The sequence below is a fragment of the Scyliorhinus canicula genome, chromosome 11 (genome assembly GCF_902713615.1).
Source record: "Scyliorhinus canicula chromosome 11, sScyCan1.1, whole genome shotgun sequence".
Taxonomy (NCBI): domain Eukaryota; kingdom Metazoa; phylum Chordata; class Chondrichthyes; order Carcharhiniformes; family Scyliorhinidae; genus Scyliorhinus; species Scyliorhinus canicula.
In genome coordinates, this window is record NC_052156.1 from 122,608,686 (window position 1) to 122,634,341 (window position 25,656).

At 46.8% G+C, this 25,656-nt stretch overlaps 1 protein-coding gene across 1 annotated transcript in view; it reads left to right on the top strand.

Moving 5' to 3' along the window:
- Window positions 1-25,656, top strand: part of LOC119973789 (mucin-2-like) — a 160,677-nt gene that overhangs the window by 15,546 nt on the left and 119,475 nt on the right. The window contains exons 3-20 of the mRNA XM_038812213.1: window positions 796-870; window positions 1,001-1,229; window positions 1,685-1,802; window positions 2,073-2,151; window positions 2,315-2,406; window positions 5,363-5,564; window positions 5,751-5,876; window positions 10,968-11,088; window positions 11,186-11,324; window positions 11,453-11,545; window positions 11,627-11,699; window positions 11,789-11,926; window positions 13,827-13,982; window positions 16,733-16,827; window positions 18,026-18,152; window positions 23,466-23,712; window positions 23,802-23,860; window positions 23,970-24,049. Of these exons, the coding sequence (XP_038668141.1) occupies window positions 796-870; window positions 1,001-1,229; window positions 1,685-1,802; window positions 2,073-2,151; window positions 2,315-2,406; window positions 5,363-5,564; window positions 5,751-5,876; window positions 10,968-11,088; window positions 11,186-11,324; window positions 11,453-11,545; window positions 11,627-11,699; window positions 11,789-11,926; window positions 13,827-13,982; window positions 16,733-16,827; window positions 18,026-18,152; window positions 23,466-23,712; window positions 23,802-23,860; window positions 23,970-24,049 (2,249 nt within the window). The remainder of the gene's footprint in view (window positions 1-795; window positions 871-1,000; window positions 1,230-1,684; window positions 1,803-2,072; window positions 2,152-2,314; window positions 2,407-5,362; window positions 5,565-5,750; window positions 5,877-10,967; window positions 11,089-11,185; window positions 11,325-11,452; window positions 11,546-11,626; window positions 11,700-11,788; window positions 11,927-13,826; window positions 13,983-16,732; window positions 16,828-18,025; window positions 18,153-23,465; window positions 23,713-23,801; window positions 23,861-23,969; window positions 24,050-25,656) is intronic.

Sequence of the window (25,656 nt, forward strand, 5' to 3'; positions counted from 1 at the left end):
AATTAAATTAAAAATGAAAGATTTTTAAGTGCTTTTAACTTCTTGGTCTGCTCTGTATGTGATAACGCCAGTGTGACTGACTGCTTACCTGCTGTTTCACAGGGCATCGTTTTGACCTGCCGCCAGACTTAAACTACTGTCTGAAAGAGGAAAAGTCCTGCTGGATATTTGTGGGCAGCTTCGTTCATGGTCAGATATGAGGTAGCTCCTCAGTTGCTTCATCGCTGACCGTAGATTCTGGATAGCTGACCCATTTCCTATCAGCTTCAGGGCAAACCTTTCATTTTTAAAAGATTTATAGTACCCAATTCATTTTTTCCAATTATGGTGCAATTTAGCGTGGCCAATCCATCTAGCCTGCACATCTTGGGTTGTGGGGGCGAATTCCACGGAAGCACGGGGAGAATGTGGAAACTCCACATGGACAGTGACCCAGAGCCGGGATCGAACCTGGGACCTCGGCGCCGTGAGGCTGCAGTGCTACCACTGCGCCACCGTGCTGCCCCAAACCTTTCATTTTGACCAAGGTTTAAAATCAATTAGTGTACCATTGGCAACTGTATTAAATTAAATCAAATGTGAAAAATTATGCTCTGCAGAGAAATTCCACCTTGTGAATCCTTACCCTAATGGTTCTGCTTATGGTTAAAATATAAGATTCTAATAAATCTATTTATTTAGAGAAAGTGCAAAAGTCAGGTGTGAATTGTGGTTTAAGGAACATTCTTTTGATGGCAAAAAGCTTTCAACTTCCTCTGTACAAACTAAGTCCAACTTGAACATATTTTCTCCTAGAATTGGATGGGTCTGCTGTCACACAAAACTTTAGGGTTGCAAGGGCTACTTTAACACCATCAGATGAAGGATCTCGTAAGTATATTTTTGTTTCATTCCAAGATATATTCAATTACTTCACCTCTTTAATTGTAAGGCAACACAGACCTGTCAAAATAATTATGTTCTTATAATGGAAGGGACTGCTTTCTTTACATTCCTTTAGGCACTTGTAGCACGTGGGGACATGGAGCAATCAGGACATATACCGATGAATTTTACTACTTTACTTCAACCTGCAAATACATTCTGAGTCGACAATGCCAAGGTGACACAGAAGATTTTAATGTGGAAATTCTCCGAGGCTCAAATGGCAATTTGCAACACATTTTCATGAAAATCGAAGGTGTGATGATCGTTGTAGCAAATGGAACAATTCAAGTTAAAGGCACGGTGTAAGTTAAGTTTATTCACAAACTTCATTAGTAATTGCACCAGCCTTCTTTGGAGGAATGTCTAATCTCTGTCAGGCACCTAATAGGGGCAACCCTGGCAGAACTCAATGCTCCTCCCACATTCCAGCACACCCACTCCCAACTCCCCCAAGTTTTTAACAGTGCCAGGAATTCATGTGTCTCCATTTATTTTTAGACCAGTTCTTTTGGTGTCAGCTCCTAGTTCACTTACAGCAGCCCAGCGTTGGAATTTCTTTGGGGAATTTAACTGAAACTATTCAATGAGGAACATTCACAATTTGATATTTTTACTTCCTTTGTATAAATGGAGAGATTTCATAGATCTGAACATTGTTAAATACAATATTATTGTATACACTACTAACATGGTCAAATCTGTGTGCATGTCATTATGTGGAGTTTCAATATATTTTCATTAATTATTCTTTTAATAGAGTTTCATTGCCCTATGATGACAAGGTGATTGTTATACAGAAACATGGTGTAGATGTGCGCTTTTCAAACAGGAAGCATACTATAATTCTGATTTGGAACTATCAAGATGCACTCCAGGTAAGAACGCTGAAAAATATATCATTCATTGTAGTCAATGGAATGATTTAGAAGCTTTTCAAGTTGACTGAAATTCTTCTCTATATTAAATGCCACTGACACACAATAATGAGAGACACGTTTCTATTGATTTATGATTCACCTCTTGGAAAGAAAGCCTTACATTTTCTAATAGTATACCTGTTTGACATAATGGATACAGATTTTTCCAACCTTGTGAAGGTTTCTACCTGTTATTTTTATGTTTAAATGTCTCTCTCCCATCTTCAGATAACAGTTGATGCTCAATACCGAAAGAAACTATGTGGCCTTTGTGGAACTTTTGATGCAAGTGTCTCAACAACCTATGGTAAAAAAATAACTAAATGTCACACTATAAAATTGTTTAACACTATGAAATAAATCGTAGTCATATTTAAGATCCTGTCCAGCACTATCATATTTCAAGGTTCCTAAAAAAAAAGTTATTGAACTGAAAATAAATAAATTTGCTTTCTATTTGGACTTTGTAGATTTGACGTATACCCGACAATACAAGGTGGATTCTTGGCGTGCTTCCTGCGCCACCAAATTCCCTGAAGAAACAAATTGTTCGCCAGCAAATGTAAGTCGTACAGTGCCAGAGAGTGCTTCAGGAGTTCTTCAGCCATAATGCATGTTTAAAATAATATACAAGTGTGAATGGACTGAGAATGAGACTGAGGTTAAACCTTGGTTAGTTGGCAAGTTACTTCAGATACATAGATGCTTCAGATTTAATTGAAACATGTCTAAGTGTCTCTTTGGACACAGTTGGCAGTGTGCTTCTTGCGGTTGCGTTGGCGAGATTGCGGTCTGTATCTAATGGCACTTAGTGCCAGGAATGAGCCCCCATGAACTTCTCGTCATTACTGGTTGTCTTACTATCTGATTCGCCACTCGTGCCTGAATGTATCCCTTCTAACAAGAGGGGAGCTGCTTTTAAACGCTCTGTCACCACTCATTCCCAGTCAAAACACAAGCATGACAAAGCTCCAAGCTTTGGGGATGCCGACCTAGCCAGGCTTTTCAATCGGGTTGGAGAATCCCCGGGGGGCGGAGCGAATCCCGCCCTGCCGCCATGACGCCGGCTGCCATATTCTCCGACGGCTTTTTTCGGGCGGGGGCGGGACTCACGCCACGCTGATCGAGGGTCGTTGGCAGCGGACCCCCCGCCGATTCTACGGCCCCTGTAGGGCTCTTCCATGGCCGGCACAGAGAAGAGAACCCCGTGCACATGCGGCAAAATACGACGGCCGGTCTCCGCATGCGCGGAATCACGCAGGCGGTTCCACGCATGCGTGAGATTACGATGACCATTCCGTGCATGCGCAGTCCCTTCGGTGCCAGCTGGAGCGGCGCCAACCCCTCCGGCGTCCACCTAGCACCTGAGACAGGTGAGAATTTCTCACCTTGGGGGCCCGTTGACGACGGAGGCGTTGGCGCTGGTTTTCCCGCTGGCGTGGGGACATAGACGCCGGAAGGGAGAATCCCGGCCCCTATTCCCCCAAGGGGATCGGAGGACCAGCAGCAGGGTCACCAATACCACCTGTATTAATTTCTGTTCAATTATAAAATACCAACATTTGTGTACAGTAACGACAATGTTGGCCTGAATTCTTTGTTCTGGAAACTATGGGTGGGATTCTGTGATCCTGAGGCAAAGTGTTGACACCGTCGCATTTTACGACGGCATCGACAGGCCCCCCAGAGCTGCGATCCTGAGCCCTACAGGAGGCCATCATGGTACTGGAGCGACTCACGCAGCTCCAGCTGCCAATACCGGTGCAAACGGGTGCTGCGGGTCCATGCATGCATGCTGCAATCGCCGCAGATTTGCGCATGTGTGCTGCGACTGGCGCAAACTCGCACATGCATGCTAGGTTCCTTCTCCATGCCGGCCCCGACGCAACATGGCGTAGAGCTACAGGGGCCCGGCACGGAGTAAAAGAGGCCCCCACCGGGAGAAGCCGGCCTGCCAATTGGTAGGCCCCGATCGCAGGCCAGGCCACGGTGGAGGCCCCCCCCACCCACCAAGCCCCTCCCCGCAGGATGAACGCCGAGGTCCCGCCGGATAAGACCATATGTGAACGGCACCGATGGGACTCGGCCTTTCCCGGTGGCCATTCGGCCCATCCTGCGCGCAGAATCGCCGGGGGGGCACCCGACTGGCGGTGCGCCGACCGCGCCAGTGCCAATGGCACCGATTGGCAGACCGGCTTCAGGGGGCATTGCATGAATGACGCCCGGCCCGGTGATTCTCCGACCCGGCCCGGGGTCAGAGAATCCCACCCTATGTGCTCCTGCCAGTGGGGAATCGGGATTGATCTCCGCTGCACTGAGAGTGGCTCCCAGCCACTAGTCTCTCTCCTTGACCATGAAAATATATGAATTGGGGAGAGCTCATCGGAAACCAGGTATCTGGCCACTATCCCAAGGTCTGGTGGTGGGCCTCCCTCCCCCCCCCCCCCCCCCCCCCCATAATGCTAATCTGCCCCCCTGCTAACAAGGGGAAGGGTTATTCTCCACGCCACCATGGGAACAATGAGCCTGCCACCATGGGAACAATGAGCCTGCTCCCATAGCATGTATGCATGAGGGTAACCCAACTCCCCCCTCATCAGTCACCCACATTAGACGCCCTATCAGTCATCTCATCAAAGACCCTCATCAGAGACCCCATCAGAATCCCCTATCAGACACCCCATCAGATGCCCCATCAGAACCCCATCAGACACTCCACCAGAACCCCACATTAGTGAGCCCCATCAGAGACCCCCCTTTAGAGACCCCTGTCTGAAAGCTGAATAGCAGTCCAGGCAGTAGAGTTAAAAATCATAGCATTTTCACTTACCCTTTCCTAACATCTGTTGCCTCAGGTAAAAGTGTTTAAAACAGCAGCTGTTAAAGTGTCACAGACTTCCTTGAATGCCAAGTACACTTGAAAGGGCTCTAAATCTCCTGACAGACATTGAAATGCAAAATTCCCATTCAATTTCACACAGCAATACATTTCACTAGCTAGAGATTCACAGTTTTATTATTCCAGAAGCAGGGGCTTGGAGGAATGTTTATCTATCTTTCCCTTCATGCTTGACTGCATCTCTATTTGCCTGCTTTGTTTCTAACCACAATGTTTGTAAACACTCTTGCCATGATCGACCCCGCCTATCACACCAAAAGGAACTAAGTAGATTTGTTTTTTTCTTATTCACAGCAGAAAGCACTTCGCTGCTTCACTGCACTCCTATCCATCTGTACCAAACTCCAATCAACTGATGCAAATACTTAGCACATGCTGAGGATCATTTGTGTAAATATGCAACTTTTTGCAGTACTCAAATTCTATGATGTCTTATTGCTAATCAATTGTCTTTCCAACAGAAAAACATTGCTAATTTGTTGCTTCAATCTATTCTTGCAGTAAAAGATGGGTTTCAGCAAAATCAGTAACCTCTGGTCTCATTTCATTTGCTGCGACCCCCAAATACTGATTTGGGATTCTACTCATTTCTGACTCTTGTTCTATTTTTCATACCCAGGTCTGCTCAGAATTATCAAACATTTTCCAGTCGTGCACCAGTACAGCTATTAAAGATAAATACTTGGAGATGTGTCGGAAGGATGTTTGCGCTAAAAGAGAAGCCAATCAAAGTAGTTGTGTCACTTTTGCATCAATGTCACATCAATGCGTGCATTCCAAATCTTCATTGTGGAAGACATGGAGGCAATCTGCAGGCTGTGGTAGGTTGTCCATGCAGGGACAGTTGGAACTTGAACCAAATTCTTTTTAACATTCATAGAAGCACCGCAATTGTTTACACCGTATTGCCCGAATAAACCGACAAGCAAGAATTTTTGCAGCTTGTGTTAGCTGTTCAATTGCAACGTGTAAGTCAAATGATAAAATCAACAACTTTTCCTTTTCAGGATCACCCATTTGTCCTGCGAATCAGATATTCATGGAATGTGGCCCTGTCTGTATGCCAACCTGTACTGACTCAAATCCTCAGCAACAGTGCGACCAATGTGTGAATACTTGCAGTTGTCCTGAAGGTAGTTAGCTTGATCATTATTGACAGTTCAACTTTTGCTTGGAATATATTTACTGAATTTTATTCAATGGTATACCGTGCACTTCCGGAAACTGAAAATCCTTCTTAACTATTTGGCTTGGAATGAAAGAGGGGGCTCAACAAATAGGAAAAAGGCTGAATCTCTTTTTTCTCTTTTTTGTTTAAGCAAACACACATTCATGGTTTAACATGGTGGTTCTCAGATCAGGTGCAGCAAAGAGACTTCCTTTAACAGAAACTTTGAAAGGACTGGATCAAGTTTACAGCAGACCATTTTGAGGCAATTTGTGTTGTTTCAGAGATGAAGCAATTAGTGATATTCTTTGGCCTCCCCCAGCCGGCGAGTTTCTCAGAGGTGGCCCCCCCTTGGTCCGCGGTGGGATCTTCTGATCTCACTGCTGTCAATGGGATTTCCCATGGAATCTCCCCACGCCGCCAGGCAGCCCGGGGTAGGGGGTGCGCTAAAGGTGGGACCAGAAAATTCTGTTAGTGTGAACAGCCGTAAGATCTCAGCCAATGTGTTTTCACTTTAGGAACAACGCCTTCTTGCGTCACTTCAGAGCTCAATGTAATCAGGGGCCAAATTATGCGCAGTATCGTTGAAGCTTCATTAAATTCTGTGGAAATGGAAAAATGTGGTCTGGATTCTCCAGTCCGCCAGCCGCGTGTTCCTCAGCAGCGGGCCCTCACCGCCAACGGGATTCTCCATTCCCGCCACCTGCCAATGGGATTTCCCATTGTGGCCACCCCACACTGCCTGGGAAACCCGTGGGCGCGCTGCCAGCGCAACGGAGAATCCCTATGGCAGAGAATCCAGGTCAGGATTTTTGGAAGAAAAAGAGAAAGGGCTGGAAATATTCAACAGGTGTGTCAGGATTTCCAGGGAGAGAAACAGAGTTAGCCGACATGACTCTCCTTCAGAACTGATGGAAGGTAGCATTGTGATATGCTATATACTATGGATATACTATGGAGAGGAGGAAGAATAAAGCGAAAATCTTTGGATCATGTAGAGGGACGAGAGATTAAATGATAAAGATCCCATGGAGCAACAGGCAAAGGGATCAGTAATGATTATAGAGACAACACATTTGTCCAGAGCGTGTGTAAAAGCCAGAATAATGGTCAGTTATTGAGTAAAAGCTAAATACCGTGGACGCTGGAAATCTGAAATAAACACAAATAATGTTGAAAGAGCTCAGCCAGTATGGCAGCATCTGTGGAAGGATCATTTCGATCCAAAATGGTTAACTTTGTTTCTCGCCCCATATCTCTGCTGAATGCAGACGCCAAAATACTGGCCAAAATCCTTGCCAAGAGGCTAGAAGACTGTGTACCTGAGGTGGTCACAGAGGACCAGACGGGCTTTGTCAAAGGTAGACAGCTTACCGCGAACATCAGGCGCCTGCTGAACATGATAATGACCCCCTCCGGGAGAGAACACAAGAGGTGATCGTCTCCCTGGACGCAGAAAAGGCCTTCGACAGAGTCGAGTGGAAATACCTCATAGAGGTACTGGAGCGGTTCGGGCTTGGAACAGGGTTCACCGCTTGGGTAAAGCTCCTGTACAACGCTCCCATGGCGAGTGTACGGACCAACAATACCAACTCCCAATACTTCCAGCTGCACAGGGGCACCAGACAAGGATGCCCACTGTCCCCGCTGCTGTTCGCACTAGCAATTGAACCGCTAGCAATCGCGCTCAGGGCAGCAAAAAATTGGAGGGGGATCCGAAGGGGAGGTAGAGAGCACAGAGTCTCACTCTATGCGGATGATCTGCTCCTCTATATCTCGGACCCACAAAGCAGCATGGACGGAATCATCGCGCTCCTGAAAGAGTTTGGAGCCTTCTCGGGCTACAAACTCAACATGAGCAAAAGTGAGATCTTCCCAGTACACCCGCAAGGGGGGGAGGGGGCAGCACTAAAGGGGCTGCCGTTCAAACAAGCCCGACATAAATTCCGCTACCTGGGGATCCAAATAGCCCATGACTGGAAAGGGATCCACAAATGGAACCTCACCAGCCTGACGGAGGAAGTTAAAAAGGACCTGCAAAGATGGAACACACTCCCGCTCTCCCTCGCGGGGAGAGTTCAGACGATCAAAATGAACGTACTGCCCAGGTTCCTCTTCCTGTTTAGATCCATTCCGATCTACATCCCCAAGGCCTTTTTCAAAGCGCTGGACAAACTCATCATGGCGTTCGTATGGGGGGGCAAAAATGCTAGGATCCCAAAGAAGGTCTTACAAAAAACAAAAACCAGGGGAGGGCTAGCCCTCCCGAATCTACAATTCTACCACTGGGCAGCAACAGCCGAGCGAGTAAGGGGATGGATCCAGGAGCCAGAAGCTGAGTGGGTGCGTGCGGAGGAGGCCTCCTGCATGGGAACCTCCCTCCGGGCCCTCGCCACGGCAGCACTCCCATCCCCACCCAAAAAACACTCCAGCAGCCCAGTGGTGACAGCCACCCTCCAATCCTGGAACCAACTGCGGCAGCAACTTGGCCTGACCAAAATGTCGAACAGGGCTCCCATCTGCAACAACCATAGATTCACACCAGCACTGACTGACGCCACCTTCAAAAGGTGGAGGCAGGACGGGGGGACACTGACAGTCAAGGACCTATACACGGACGACAGGATCGCAACACTGGACGAACTGACAGAGAAATTTCAGCTAGCTGGGGGGAACGAGCTACGGTACCTGCAGCTCAAAAACTTCCTACGAAAGGAGACAAGGACATACCCACAACCGCCACGACGGACACTACTGGAAGACCTACTGGACGCAAGTATCCTACAGAAAGGGAACTGTAGTGACATGTATGACCGACTGGTAGGATAGGGACGACACCGTACTGGACGCAACAAGAAGGAAATGGGAGGACGACCTGGGGATGGAGATAGGGTGGGGACTCTGGAGCGAAGCACTGCATAGGGTCAACTCCACCTCCACGTGCGCAAGGCTCAGCCTGACGCAACTAAAAGTGGTACATAGAGCCCACTTAACGAGAAACCGTATGAGTAGGTTCTTCCCGGAGGTGGAGGACAAATGTGAGCGGTGCCAGAGAGGCCCGGCCAACCACGCCCACATGTTCTGGTCTTGCCCCAGACTTGTGGAGTACTGGACAGCCTTCTTCGAGGCTATGTCCAAAGTGGTGGGAGTGAGGGTGGAGCCATGCCCGATAGTGGCGGTCTTCGGGGTTTCAGACCAGCCAGATCTATTCCTGGGGAGGAGGGCGGACGCCCTTGCCTTTGCCTCCCTGATCGCCCGCCGTAGAATCCTGTTTGGCTGGCGGTCAGCAGCACCGCCCAGAGCTGCGGACTGGCTGTCCGACCTCTTGGAATCTCTCCAAATGGAGAAAATCAAATTTGCCATCCGAGGGTCGGACGACGGCTTCCACAGAACGTGGGAGCCATTCATGCAACTGTTCCGGGACCTATTTGTGGCCAATGTACAAGAGGAAGAATAGTCGGGGGAAGGTAGCGGGAGGGGGGGGGGGGGGGCTACAGGTTCGGTACGGGGGTTCGATGGCTAGCTAAGGCCCAAAACCAAACTAAATAAACACGTTGAGGGGGGGGGGGGGGGGGGGGGGCGCAGTTACTACTACGAAGATGCTTACCTGTAAATATGTATGTTAATTTTTGCGTGTTTTTTTTTTTCTCTCCTAACAATTTGTAATTTGTTCAATATAAAATATGAAAACTGAATAAAAACATTTATAAAAAAAAAACTTTGTTTCTCGCCACATATGCCGCCAGAGCTGCTATGTTTTTCCAGCATTTTCTGTTTAAATGTTACATATCATAATGAACAGCTTTGTCTGAAAGTAAAACAAGTTGGCACATGGGGGGGAAAATGAATCCAAATGGAGAACAGAGTTCATGAAATTGCTGAACTCAATGTTGAATACCGAAGTGCCCACATGGGAGATGGGTTGCTGTTCCTCGAGCTTACGTTGAGCTTTGCTCGAACCTTGCAGCTGGCTGAGGTCAGAAATGTGAGCATGAAGGGCGGCACGTGGCACAGTGGTTAGCACTGCAGCCTATGGAGCTGAGGATCTGGCCCAGGGTCACTGTCCGTGTGGTGTTTGCACATTCTCCCCATGTCTGCGGGGTTTCACCCCCACAACCCAAAGATGTATAGGTTAGGTGGATTGGCCGCACTAAATTGCCCTATAATTGCAAAAAAAAATAATTGGATACTCTAAATTTTTAAAAAAAAATCATTATTGACAAAAGAAGAAGTTGTGAGCATGAGTGACAGGTGGTGAAGTAACATGGCAAGCAACCCGCATCAGAGGCACTCGCACATCCCCCCATCCCTCAGGGAGCTGTCACAGCCATTTCTTCCCCCAAGACGGGCATTCCGGGCTGGGAAATTTCCCAGCTCCAACTTCTCAGTTCCCTTTTGGCCTTCATCACCACCACCCTTTCGAATGGCATAAAACCCATCGAATTTCTACCATCCTGAAGGAGAGCCATATTTGACTCAAAATGCTGGTCGGAGTTTTCTGACCATTCCCGCTGACGGGACCTTCCAGTACCACAGTGAACCCCCGCTGCAGGATCCCAGTGGCAGGGGAGGGGGTAAAAACAATGGGAAACCCCATTGACAGTGGCGGGACCAGATGATCCTGCCATCGGCCAACGGCAGGCCGCCTCTACCACTGTGAATCACGCCGCAGTGGGAAACGGAACATCCCACCCCGCAACTGTTTCTCTCTCCAAAGTAATGCCAGGCCGGCTGAATATTTCCAGTTCTACCTGTCTCTACTACAGGTTGCAGCATCCGCAGTATTTTTCTTTTTGATTGAAGTATTTTTGTAAATGTGAATAGTCTGTGGGAGTGTGCAGTCCCACAGTATGGTCGTATTTTAAAAACATTGTTACGGATTCATTGTCGATTCCACATCATGTCCGCCTGAGGAGGCCTACTTCCATTGAGGAGTTCTTCAATGAAACACTGGCAAAAGGAAAGGCAAATCGGTTGGATGTCTTCACATAAAGGACACGTGCTTTCGTTTTGCTATGAGCAAATGTACTAAGCTATTTATTTTGTTCTTCCTCAGGAACTGTCCTTGACAATATCAGAGGCAAGGACAGATGCATCCGCCAAGTGGAATGTCCTTGTGAATACGGTGGAGCAGTCTACAACTCTGGGCAAATGAGAACCACTTTCTGCCAGTCATGGTAACGATTGCTAGTTCAGCTGCGGCAAGTCAATAAATTAATGTAAAAACCTTTCAACAGAATTACTTTGCTATAAACGATTTATTTATGCTCTCAGCATCTGCAAAAGTGGAATGTGGGAGTGCTCCGATCTTAACTGTCCTGAAATATGCATGATTGAAGAAGGAACTCATATCACATCATTTGATGGCAATTACTATAATCTGATTGGCGATTGCTCATACTATGCTATTACAGTACGTGGCCTTTTCTTTTTTGATTAACTGATTTTAATTGTTGTTATTTTGCTTTTCTTTTTTTTGTGTTATGTCCTTACCCTTTTAAAAAAACACTTCTGAGTTTTGGCATTTTAAATTTTTCACAGACCAAAGACTGGTCAGTCAAAATTGAAATGCATCTATGTCAAGCAGCGTACAAGCAGACATGTCTGCAGCGAGTTACGTACACAAAGTATCAGGTACGACCTTTTATTATTATTCATTCATTCACTTTGTGTTTTCATTTCTTTAAATTATAACTTGGATGTTTTCCATTCTAGGACACCTACCTATTCAATAACGATGGTACTGTGGACTATAATGGAAATATAATGGGACTTCCTGTCGTAAATGGTAAAGTAGCTTTCAATTTATCGACCTTTCAAACAATCAAACAAACAATGATTAAAATGAAGTTAACTTGCCTTTATTGCTTTTTACAGGTGATCTACTAATATTTCAACAGTCTTCGATATTCCTTCAAGTATCAACAGGATCTGGCCTGAAAATGCAAATACAAATATCTCCCATCATGCAGCTTTACATCTCACTGCCCAAAAGTGCCCGAGGAAGTACAAAAGGTACAACGCTCAGTTTGCTTCTGCGAAAATAACAATTATTTCATCGACTGCTCCATCCATCCGTTAAACTTGCATTTATTTTTCTAAATAATTCAACTTTGATGGTACCCAGTCCTTTTTTTTTTGCCATTTATAGTTTCAAGAAATATTGCAGCAAAGCTATCCTTCAGTTACAGAGTTCATCAACTTTGCTCATTTGCCACATGTATTAGTTTATTTAATTGGGTGGGATTTTCCAGTTCTGCCCACCCCAGGAATGGAAATTCCCACCTGAGGACAATGGCCATTAGGCTTTTCTGTCATATTTACTATCCCACAGCGGGTGAGACCCAAAGATTTTGGATATTGGGCGCGATTTACCGGTCATGTCCTATCGGAAACGGAACGGGATGTGGTCAGTAGATCCCGGGTGAGGGCTATTCCAGGATTCCCAATGGTTAAGCCTCATGCAATCTGACTAGATCTCGCGTGATTTGCAGAGTTAAGTGACCTTAAAAGCTCATAAACACTGACAACGTAAGATTGCACTAGTGCCCGGGATGTGCCGACCTCGTCGAGGAGGCCCCAGCCGGGCGGCGTTTAGCACTGGATGCCACAAACAAGGACCAGGCGGGGGGGTTGGGGGGGGGGGGGGGTGGTCTCGAGGCGATCATCTTGGTGGTTGGTATCAGGGCAAGTAGGCACTGCTGATGCCACCCAGGCACCTTGGCACTGTCAGCCTGCCACCCTGGCAGTGCCACCTGGGCACCCTGACAATGCCATGTGGGTGCCATCCTGGGAACTGCCAGGGTGCCAAGGTGGCATTTGACCCATTTGTTCAGGCCCAGGGGTGCACTGCCCATGTGAAGTTGGGTGTAGGCTCGAGGACCCTCCAAACAGGTAGCTTGGGGTATGGGTGTGGGTCGAGGGCAGCGTCGGGGGGTTGAGAGACCGGGGCACCATTCCGCTCCTCAGTGCAGGAAATATGACTGAGTGCGGCATGGACAGAGCTTTCCCTGTTGAGGCCCGAAAACCCCCAGAGTGCAGTTAGATACTAGGGTCATTCCCATCACCACAAGTAGAAGGAACAACCCCTGTGATACTGCTCAGAAAGGATTTTTTTGTTTTGGTTAGATCGCAGAGCTGGATTCTCCGATTTTGAGGCTATGTCTGGAGCATGCTTCTAGTCTTATGACCAAAACGTCAGCGCCACCCCTGCACCAATGTCCCGATGGGGCTAGCAGCCACGCATCAAAACGGATTTTGCGGCCAATCACCGATTGCGACTTTGGAGTCGGCAATCGGAGAATGCAACCCATTGTCTTTGTGCACAGATGACGTCATAAATATGGTTGTTGTCTATTGGATCACCCCAGAAAAAGAAAATATGTTTTTTTCTTTCATCTGTGGTACTTTCCATTGGAATTCTGAGTTAAATACATTTTAACATTCATGTTTACAGAAAGAATAGCTTCAAAATTAATAATACATTGCTCTTGTAAAACTTCTCCTTGATCCATATTGAATAAGACTTGGAATTATTCCCACAATCTCTTCATGACGGCAATGATTATATAAATTGTGAACTAAATTAACATCACAAGCTTAGTGGCAATTTAACTTAGCACACTTAATGGGAAATGATCTTGTTTGGATAAAAGCTAGTTTTACATTCTGTCCAATTGCATGCTCCAATGGCTTCACTGGAGAATAAAAATATAGCATTGCCTTGATGCTACCAATTTCTCAGCCTGCAGCTAGGTTACAATTCCCTGTTTTGAGAAAACAGACATAATTGTGTAACACTTTAAAGAATTGTGGATTATAAATGAGATCAGCTCGATTATATTTGTCCATCAGAACAGGTTGCAGAAGACCATAACTGCTGTCCTTTGATAACCTCTTCTGTTCTTTACCCTAGGTTTATGCGGCACCTTCAACAACAATGCGGACGATGACTTTCTATCTGCACAGGGAATTGTGGAGCTCACATATGTTGCTTTTTCTAACTCTTGGAGAGAAAACGATGCATGCCCTCTGCCAATAAATAATCCTACTTGCGTTAGTTCAGAAAATGGTAATTTTGAATAGAATCTTCTTCAAGGTGGTCAAAATGGCTTCTCTTTCCTCATGAGGGCTACCATTCTTCCTCTTGCCAAAGTTCACTGTACTCACAAATAGCAACTTCATTCATCCTCCCCAGCCTCATCACCTCCTAATCCCATCCCACCCCCTCTCCGTCTCCACACTCACAATAGTCACTATCTGTATCATTAGAGAACAAAAATTGATCTGGTTGTTTTCATGTAAATCTTTACAGTCAGAGATTTGGATTGACTATAAAACCATTTGCTCCAATCATTAAAATATGAGCCAGGACGCAGACGAACAAATGATAATTAAAGATTCCGAATTTTAGAATACCTTACGAGGAAAACTAAATTAGATTATGTTATTTAGGAAAATAATACTCATATAAAGGACATTGCAAGAATACGGTTTAAGAGAGAATTGGATGAAAAATTAAAACTATTGCTCTGTGTCAAGTAGGTGGAAAAAACATGGCTGGGATTCTCCGAGCCCACGCCGGGTTGGAGATTCAATGGGGCGGCGCGAGAATCCCACCACGCCGCTCCGATGCCTGGATGCGATTCGTCGCGGACCGGAGAATCGCCCACCAGCCGTGTGGCGAGGTCCACATGGTGCTGGCTGGGGGCCGCTGAAAAAGCCCCAAGCGACGATTCTCCGGTGCTTGATAGGCCGAATTCTGATGAGTCCAGTCGTCGCGGTTCTAATCTGATATCACCCAGCGGATGCTCAGATTCGTGGCCATGGTGGCGGTCCTGGGGGGATGGGGGGGGAAAACCGGACTCTGGGGGTTTCGCAGCGGTGGGCAGGCCCGCAATCGGGGGCCACTGATCGGCGGGCCATCGCGATCGGAGGAGAACCTACCTTCCTCAGCACGGCCCACCGTCTCCAGCCGCCATGTCAGCATTGCCTGCGCCGAAGTGGGAAGCCGCGTGCCTGCGCGGACCGCTTGCGGAAGCTGCGTGCATGCACGGCCTGGACAGCAAGCCCTGCCGGCAGCCAGAGCTGCGGGACGCACACTGAGGCTGTGCTAGCCCCATGGAGAATGGAGCATTGCCTCGGACTTTATAGGAAAAAGTCCGGAGTGATTCTAGCCCATTTTACGGCGGGCGTGGGGACTCAGTCCTCAAAAGGGAGAATCCCGCCCCTTGTAAGTGTCGCTTTGAAATAACTAGAGTTAAAGTGGAAGTTGTCTTGGGCGACATGGTGGTGCAGTGGTTAGCACTGCTGCCTCACGCCACCGAGGACTCTGTCCGTGTGGAGTTTGCACATTCTCCCCGTGTCTGCATGGGTCTCACTTCCACAAGCGAAAGATGTGAAGTAGCCTATGAAGATGTGGACTAGCCACGCTAAATTGCCTCTTAATTGGAAAAAAAATTTGTTTTAAATGGAAGTTGTCTCCATTTAATAAATATTAGTTGGAGGGCAGAGGTTAACTTTCCATATAATGGACGTTCCATGATCTACAGATTGAACAAAATGCAAATATTTTTTCCTGAATAATAAATAGTCAAAACCGATGTCAGACACGTTTCATCAGCTGATATTATTGCAAAGGATGAATCTTTGTGCACTTGAACCATGTTCTTTGAAGGCTGATTATATCAGGGGCTTGTTGCTCTAGGAATATATGTATCTACCTTTCCCAAAGATCATTATTTCAGGCTTCGTGTACAGGATTACACTCGATGAACTGGTATAATAACAGAGGAAATGTATTAAGACTTGCTGTCATAACTCCTGCAGGTTATTAGATTGTGGAAGAATTTTTTTGTGAAGAAGCATTTTCTAGCCTTGCAGACAGATCTCGACTTGTTCACTTTTCTAAGTATCTGTAATTTCTAGAAGGCGGATTGACGAAGACGAGCAAAAAGAGGCCCAAATATTACCATTTAAAAAAGGTTATTTTTAACAGAATAATCAATCTAATCCATTGATATTCAATCTATTTCCTATTGCATTTTGTAACATTACAAATGAAGTAACCCCAGCCCCTGATGCAGGCCTAACTTCCATCAATATCTGCTGAACTGACTTGTTCTGACCTAGGGGGAAAGGGGGTAGCTGAAGTAACTCTTAAATCAAAAAATTTCTGAAACCAAAGTGTTCGAGCATAACCAGACTTAACCTCTCGCCGTATCCAAACCCTGTGTAAGTCCATGGTTAGTTGCAATGGCAATGAAAGTTGTCTAATCATGTGCCCATTAGCAGTCACTCCTTGCTGTGCTCAAAGCAATTCAGACATATATATGAGCCTCACTTAAAGCTAAGGACCACCATTGTCTCAAACACAGAATATGTAAGGGAAACTCATTTTGTTTGTCATTTTATCTAGTGTTATCTCTTGGGCCCAATGTGCATTCCAGATGTGTTGTGTGGGTTTAATCTTGATGAGTACTGAATATAATAAAGATTTTAATGTAAATTAATCCAGGATTCTCCCTAAGCTGAATAGCTAAAATGTCGAATTCTGACATTCTACGATGAACAAAGTTCATGGTAGTTGTGGTCATATTCTGATTATTATGCTAGGTTCTGAATCTATGCTTGCTTGACAAATCCAGTGCACAAGATCAACATTCACCACTACACCAATCATGAGTGCGATTTTCTCCTTATCGCTCAGGAAGCAGATGCCAATACAATTTCCTGAATGACACCCTGGCTAAAATAAAATAGTTCAGTACAGATCCAATCACTATGTATTTTTTGCAATCATATCTTACATTTGTATTGCAGAAAACTATGCCAAAGAAAACTGTGCGTACTTAAAGGACCCCGCCGGAGCTTTCTCTAAGTGCCATTCTGAAGTGGAGTTTACCAGATATTATGAAGTAAGACAGACTTGAGTATGAACTTTTGCAAATGAGAAATGTCATAAGCAAACTAACAAATCAAAGTATCCATAGAAACTTTGGCCGTGATTCTCTGCTCCCCATGCCGGGTGGGAGAATCGCGGGAGGGCCGGGTGAAGCACGACACGCCAGCCTGGCACCCCCCGCGATTCTCCCACCCCCCCAAAAATGGCATGTCGCGTTTTTCGACACGCCGCCCGGAGAATCACGGGTCGTCGTTTTTCACGGCGACCCGCGATTCTCCAGCCCGGATGGGCCGAGCGGCCTGCCGTTCCCGACCTGTTCACGCCGGCGGCAACCACACCTGGTCGCTGCCGGCGTGAACATAGCGCGAAAGGTAAGTTTGAGGCCTGTGGGGGGCGGAGAGGAGATCGAGCACCATGGCCGTGCTCAGGAGGGGACTGCCCTGCGATCGGTGCCCACCAATCGTTGGGCCGGCATCTCCAAGAGACGCACTCTTTCCCCTCCACCGCCCCGCAAGATCAAGCCGCCACGTCTTGCGGGGCAGCAGAGGGGAAGACGGCAACCCCGCATGCGCGGGTTGGCGCCGGCCAACCTGCGCATGCGTGGCATCGGAGAATCGCGCCCTTTGTGTCAATGTACTTACATTGTGTATTTATCGTATAGCCTATATTTTTAATGCATGGAACGATCTGTCTGGACTGTATGCAGAACAATACTTTTCACTGTACCTCGGTCCACATCACAATAAATTAAATCTACATCCAAATTATGTTTAATTGCACACAATTAATATTCATGATATATTATTGGAATAACATTTTGTTTGCGTTCCTGAATCTCGGGCAGGTTTCAAATAGCAGAGACATGAATGTTACCCTCCTTCATGTCAATTTTGAATGAAGCACCAATCACAATTGGTTTTATTAGAACACAAGTAAAGGATAAGCATTTCACATTGTTTGAATGCATAAGCCTAATTGTGCTCCCAGTCATACCAAGCTACCCCTCACCTTAACACTACAACGGTAGGTTAGTGGAGAGAAATTCCTAATGATTCCAATAGAATTGATAGGGTATGGAAATTTCTGGAACTGAACTTTAAATAAGAATAATTGCTTTTCTATATATTTTATAAAGTCATGATGATATGCAGAATGGGGATGCTTAAAACTCTGGACTTTTATAACAATGCATGTTTTGTTGTGTGTTTTAGATGTGTAAAGTTGCCTCCTGTAATTGTGAGAGGATCAATGACTGTGTGTGCACTGCATTGGAGGCTTATTCTCATGCTTGTGCAGCAAAAGGCATCATTGTGAATAACTGGAGAAGATCAATTTGCAGTAAGTGCTTTGTAGTTACATTTATCATCACAACAGGTGGCACAGTGTTTAGCACTGCCGCCTCACAGCACCAGGGATTCAGATTCAATTCCAGTCTTGGGTGACTCTGTATGAATGTCTTGCACATTCTCCCTATGTCTGTGTGGATTCCTGCAGTGCTCTGGTTTCCTCACCCAATCCAAATATGTGCAGGTTAGGTAGGTTGGCCAAGTTAAACTGCTCCCTAGTGTCCCAAGATGTGCAGGCTAGCTGGGTTGTGGGGTCGGGCAATGGGCCTAGTTGGGGTGTTCTTTCAGAGGGTCGTTGTTGACTCGATGGGCTGAATGGCCTCCTTATGCACTGTATGGATTCTATGATTGTAAAGTTCAAGATTTCCAACGTCCCCATATCCCTGAAGAGAGCTAATTTGCATGTAGAGGTGATAAAGGAGCATTAGGAACAAAAGTATAGCATTCAACCTCTCAGGTCTTCTCTGTCATTCAATTAAACCATGTTTGATCTACACCTTGACTTCAATTCCTGACTTTGTTCCATTCCCCTTTGACTTTGTTCCTTCAACTCTAGCCTGCCCTCGATTTTAATTATCCCATCATTGGTGGCTGTTTTGACAGCTGAATTGAGCATCTGGATATCCCTCCCTAAACCTCTCTGGCTCTACCTATCTTTCCTCATTTATTGGACAGGATTCTCCCGTCTTGCCCATGGCGGAACCCGTTGTGAGTGAGAATGGAGAATTTGATGTGCTCGCCAAAATTCCATCCACTCTGAGTGGCATTGGAAAATCCCAGAAGTGAATGAGGATGGACGATTTTGGCTGTTGCATTGAACTAGCTCTTTGATCAAGCTTTTGGCCATCTGAAACTTATTGCCAATGCTTCAGCCTTGTCTTTTGTACAGGTATGACGGGCTCTTCCATTATTGAGGATGGAGTTATTTGTGGAGCCTCCTTCGCCAGTGGGTTGTTTAATTGTCCACCACCATTCATGACTGGATGTGGCAGGACAGCAGAGCTTAGATCTGATCTGTTGATCATGTGATCGCTTAGCACTGTCTAACACTTGCTGCTTATACTGTTTGGCACACAGGTATTCATGTGTTCTTGCTTCACCAGGTTGACATCTTGTTTTTCAGTATGTCTGGTGCTGCTCCTGGCATGTCCTCCTGCACTCTTCATTGAACCAGGGTTAATCCCCTAGCTTGGAGGTAATAGTAGAGTGGGGGATATGCTGGGCTATGAGGTTATAGATTGCGGCTGAGTACAATTCTGCTGCCATTGATGGCCCATAGTGCCTCATGGACGCCCAGTCTTGAGTTGCTTGAAATGTTCTGAATCTATCCCATTTGGCACAATGGTAGTGCCACACAACATGATGGAGGTATCCTCAATGTGAAGATGGACCTTTGTCTCTATACGGTGGCCACTCCTTTGAGTGTCATGGACAGATTGATCTGTGGCAGGCAGGTTGGTGAGGATGAGGTCCAGTATGCATGTTCCTCTTGTTGGTACTCTCACCACCTGTTGCAGACCCAGTCCTTTACACATCTATTTGTTTACATACCGTTGTGCAACTCTGCAGGAATGTTTTCATGATTGCCCTTACACTAGCTTGACAAGCAGAAATCCATAGGATGGGAATAGAGGGATACGGACCCCGGAAGTGTGACGATTTTAGTTTAGACGGGCGGCATGGTCGGCGCAGGCTTGGAGGGGCCGAAGGGTCTGTTCACGTGCTGTACTTTTCTTTGTTCTTTGTTCTTTGTTCATTGCCTGGAATGACTATTTCCTTACCCAATTCTCTTCTGAGGAGTAACAGCTTTCCGAGCACTGGCCATCATAATCCATCAGTTCAATCTACTGGCACTGCACCACTGTGAACATAAAGCTAGTTTTTAGCAACCAGAAGGGGACGTACCTCTCTGGCGAGCTGTATGTAGGAACAGGGATGGCCGTTCAGCCTCTCAGGCTTGAGTCTCACAGCTCCAATAGGAAATCTTAGGCCCAGATTTTTTTGCTCTCAGGTCAGGTGATCACAGTTGGGGGCATTCCTATTTCTGCGAACCAGCCTTTAGAAACGGCTGCCGCAGTTCTGATTTTCATTTTGGGGCAAGGGTAATGTGATGGGAGGGCTAGATTAGAAGTTGTGCCCACCACCCCCAGGAATGAGTGTAGAGGTGGGCTGGACAGTAGGTGAGCATCTGTGCTCTGGCACTCTATTGAATTTCCATAAAAATCATGAGAACAGAAAAAACACCATTCAACCCTCACCCCTCAGTCTCCTCAGCCACACATGTGCTCCCATGCCCGACCATGCAAGTCAAAATGACGTCATGTATCCCATCCATCCCCCAAGACTCCCCATACTTCCATGCCAACCCATGCCCCTCTAGCCACCAAATATGGCTCCCATACCCCCAAGAACCGCATGGCTTCTTATAGTGCCTGAACCAACTTATTACCAACTAATGCCAACACATGTACTCAACCCATCCATTGCCTTTAATTCATCCATGCTAAGTGATTAAGTTCAAGTTCGACAGTTCTTCAACAATTTTGACAATTTCCAATATGTTCATGCACTTTTTATGCACAATCATGTTTACTCTTAACACTCCCAAGGTGTGACTTGCCTCTTCCAATGGTGGCCTTACCAGCTGATTATTTAAATGCCCATCTGACTCTGTAAAACATGCATGCGTGAACCCCGGCCCAACTACAGACTCATCCTTGCGAAAATTGAAAGTGTTTGGGGGAGGGGTGAGGGGGAGGAACTTAGGATTTTGGGAGATGTCCACCATTTTTTCACTCATCAGACAGCCTTTTGGTCATGGCAAAAATCTGGGCCTTACTGACTGTTGTGTAAATATGAAGAGGCTTGACAGGTTGTTTTCTGTGGGAGGGGAATCTGGAATATGGTAGCACAGCCTCCAGATAAGGGGGTCAATCATTTAAGACTGATAAGGAGAAGTGTCTTTAATAAGGACATGAAGAGTACACACCGAATAAAATAAGAAACAAAGTTATATTCACACAAACAACATGAACACCACCTAGTTGATCCTTACTGGATTCCTATTCTGGTTGATGCCTTACTGGCCAACCTTTTATACGTTGGCTAATTGAGATACCCTGCCCCGAGCGGAAAGTTCATACTCCCCAAGGAGCACAGAAAAGATAAGTATTCCCACATTGTAAGTCCCGTGCGGGATATTACAGTGTCTTTACTCAGAGGGTTGTGAATCTTTAGAATTGTCGACCCGTGAGAGGGTTGTTGAGCATATACAAGACTGAGATTGATAGATTTTTGATCTCTGAGTGAATAAAGGGAAATGCAAAGTGGCCAGGAAGTGGGGTTGAGGTGGAAGTCCAGCCATTAGTACTGAATGGAGGAGCAGGCTTGGGGGTTAGATAGATTCTTGCTTCCATTTCTTATGTTCTTGCGTTACTCAAATGAAAGCTTGAAGTTAATGCATTTCGGGCACTCTCATGATAGTTCATAGGACTTAGCACTGCCGTATGCAGTATTATGGGCCAGGGTTTAGAGAACCCCAAAGTGTATCATGGAGTTCACCTGACCCACAACTTTTACTAGATTGTGGTACGGGGAGCACACGGCCCACTCTACAGGTGTGGTACAGCAGAAATGGAAAAGTATTTTTTAAAGGAAAACAATGTTTATTCTATGAACTCTTGTTAACCTTTTTAAAACATACAGTGAACATCTTAGCAACTATTAATTCAAATACAACCCCCAAAGAATACAACACTAAGTAATCCTCAATAACTTCCCAAACAACATCCAGAAGACAAAAGAAATACATTTTAACAGAAGCACATTAGGTTTACATTCACTATTGAAAACATTTATAGTTCTGAATTCACCAAATGATCAAGAGGTAGTCCTTTCATGGCAGAGAGAACAACTGTACACCTGCTTTGTCTGGCTTCAGCTCCAACACTGAAACTAAACCAAAAAACCACAGACATACACAAGCTTTTCTCAAAGTGAAACTAAAAAGCAGAGCCAGAACCCAGCTCCACCCACACTCTGACATCACTGCAGTAACATGAACAGTCAAACATTTCTTAAAGTGATAGTCTCATGACAGCAGTAAATACTGAAGAAAAATGTTTTTTTAGAAACACAGGAGAGTGCACGACCAGCTTATTTTCGGTTAATTATTAAGTAGCTTGATGATAGAAAGTAAAAGTAATTAAAGAAAAAGATATTCGGCGGGATTCTCTGTTCCTGAGACTTAAGTGTTGATGCTGGGGCAGGATTCATGGCCTTCCATGACAGCAAAACTGGCGCCGCACGTGGACTAATTCAATGACCATTGAGAGGCTCGCACCGGCGCCACATGGAACACAATAGATTCCAATGAGAAACGATGTGGGATTCGCCAGGTCCATGATGGACACTCAGCACTGGTTGCACTGAAGCATGCCCATGGGCTGGGTTGACTAGGGCCAGAGGGGGACTTGGGGGGGGGGGGGGGGTGCACTGGGGGAGACTCATACAACCTGTGGCCCTAGGTTCACTGTGGGCAGTCAGTGGCATGCGTAGCTGCATAGCTGCCTTACGGGTTGCAGCAAAGGCGTTGCATGCCTGTCCATCCTGACCCCACAGCCCACCTCCTGGCCACCCCACTCTACTCCCCCCCGGCCCTGGCAAAAGCCTCCCGTCCAGCAGCATGATTGTCAGAAAACTACGGTGAGGTTGGAGACTTTCCGTACCCCCTCTCTCTCCCTCGTCAGCCATGGCGCCAGTTTCATGATTTTTAAAAGGACAAGTGGACCTCGCCGATGGGAATGTGCCCCATTGGAGGCAGAAAATAACGGAGGTCCTGGAGAATACCGGGTCAGGCCTGCTAATGATATGCCATCGGTGGTTACTGTACATTCTGGAATCCATTAACGCCGCTGTTGAGGCGACGGAGTATTGCGATTTGGCGTGAAACCAGCGCCCGCCACGATTTCAAACCAATTCGCCGCCCGATCGCGTTTCCCGATTCTGGCGTCAGCAGACAGAGAATCCCGCCATTATTTCAGAGATAATGGCATTTTTTATGACAGAAATGAACTGTAACTGTAATATCCCTCAGAAAAATTGTTTCATTCTTAATTATCAAATAAAGAAATATATTCAAGTTTTGTCACAAAAATAGTTGAGTTCGTGAATACAGTCGCTGTGTTAAATCTTTGTCATTTATTAAATATTTTGATTAATTGGCGAGGCATTTTTCAGGATTTAACCGGACAGAGGATTTGTGGCTAAAAATGTGTCTGACATGGAATTCTTAAATATTTTTCAGGCATCACCTGCCCAAGCACTCAGGTTTTTCAATATAATATGACAGCCTGTAACCGGACCTGCAGATTTCTGTCAAGACCTGATATCCCATGTAGGGTTCAGGATGTTCCCGTTGATGGTTGTGGCTGCCCTGAGGGAAGGTACATGAATGACAATGGCAAATGTGTAAGCAAGTCAGAATGCCCATGTCATTTTTCTGGTTTGAGTGTGCAGAGCGGCCAACTCATGAGTATAAATGGAGTTCAATGGTGAGTATTATTATTTTGCCAGGAACAATTTGAAGCAAACAATTAAGTCTAAGCAACCGCAAAATAACCAAACGCGAATTTTCCCTCAGTTATTGCGTAAATGGAGTCCCGTCCTGTCCTGACGCAGTTGACTCATCGATCCTACAAGGTAAACAATTTGGCAACCTTTGTTAAAACCATTATGATGCAAAACTTATATTGAAAGTAAAATCAATAAGTAATAATTGCCTTGCAATAAATATTGTTTGTTCCCTTAGATTGCAGAGGGAAACTATTTTCAGACTGCAGCAATGCCACTGCATGTAAAAGGACATGTCAAACTCTAAACCGACCGTGTGTAAGTGGCCATAAACCTATACATTTCTAGTGTCCTGATGTCAGAGAGCGCGATTCAGCAGACTTAAATCTAAGGAATGGCTGCTCGCAGATCGGGGTGTTATTTTGATCGGCAGCCCTAATCTTCGACCCACTTTCAGGCCTCCCGATCACCCTCCCCTTCACCCCCCAGGACTGACCCCTGGCAGTTCCAACTTGGCACTGGGCACCCTGGCATTGCCAGTGTGGCATACTATGGTGCCTGTGTGGCATTGCTAGGGAGTGCCTAGCTGGAAGTGCCATGGTGCCCAGGTGCCGGGGGAGTGCGGATGTGCCACTTTGCCATATCCCCGATCACAAAGGGTTTCTCTAATGCCCTGCGAGACCCCCCCCTCTCAAGGTAAAGTTCCACCTGGTCCATGTTTGTGTGGACCAGTACTAAACGGCACCCTGGCGAGATCTGGCAGTCATGGCCATTGAGTTCCTGGCCTCTGGTGAATCCCATGTCCAGGTATTTAAATTAGCCGAATGGCTCACAGAAACATTCCCCCAGCAAGGGCAAGATCCAGATCATGCCAGACGGAGTGATTCAGGTCGCGATCGGCCTGGCGCAGAATCCGATTTGGGGCTCCTGCATGATTCACCCGTTGCGCCTGGATCAGCGCATGGCGCAATGGGATTGCTGATTTTCTCCCATAATTTACAAACCGGTGAGTTGAACAATTCCTTCGAGGTAATTATGTTTGACATGATTAATTTTAGACCGTATGAAATGATTAATTCGAGGTGCTATGCCATTGCATGTCATATTCTGTGATTTCCAATTACATTTTCAACATGCAGAGCCATAGGGAAAGAGCATGTGGTTCTATGAAATCATGGGGCGGGATTCTCCCGTACCCGGCGGGGGTCCCGGCGGGACGGAGTAGTGTGAACCACTCCAGCGTCGGCCCGCCCCAAAGGTGCGGAATCTTCCGTACCTTCAGGGGCTAGGCCAGTACCGGAGTGGTTTGCGCCCCGCCGGCCGGCGTGGAAGGACTTTGGCGCCATGCCAGCTGGGGCCGAAGGGGCTCCACTGGCCGGTGAGAGTCCGCGCATGCGCGGGAGCATCAGCGGCTGCTGACATCATCGCCGTACATGCGCAGGGGTCACCTACGCGTCAGCCATCACGGAGACTGACACAGCCGATGCATAGTAAAGGAGTGCCCCCATGGCACAGGCCCGCCCGCGGATCGGTGGGCCCCGATTGCGGGCCAGAGTACCGTGGGGGCACCCCCCCGGGGCCAGATCGGCCCGCGCCCCCCTCTTCCCCCAGGACCCCGGAGCCCACCCACGCCGCCAGCTCCCGCCGGTAAGGGACCTAGTCTGATCCACGCCGGCGGGACTGGGAAAGAACCAGTGGGCTTCGGCCCATCGCGGGCCTGAGAATCGCGGGGGGGGGGGGGGGGGGGGGGGGCTGCGAGTGGCCGCCAACCGGCACGATTCCCGCCCCCGCCAAATCTCCAGTGCCGGAGAATTCGCCGGGGGCGGGATTCACGCTGCCCCCTGCCGATTCTCCGATCAGGCAGGGGGTCGGAGAATCCTGCCCATGGTCTGTAGATGTTTTTACACATCTACTGCTATAGTTGT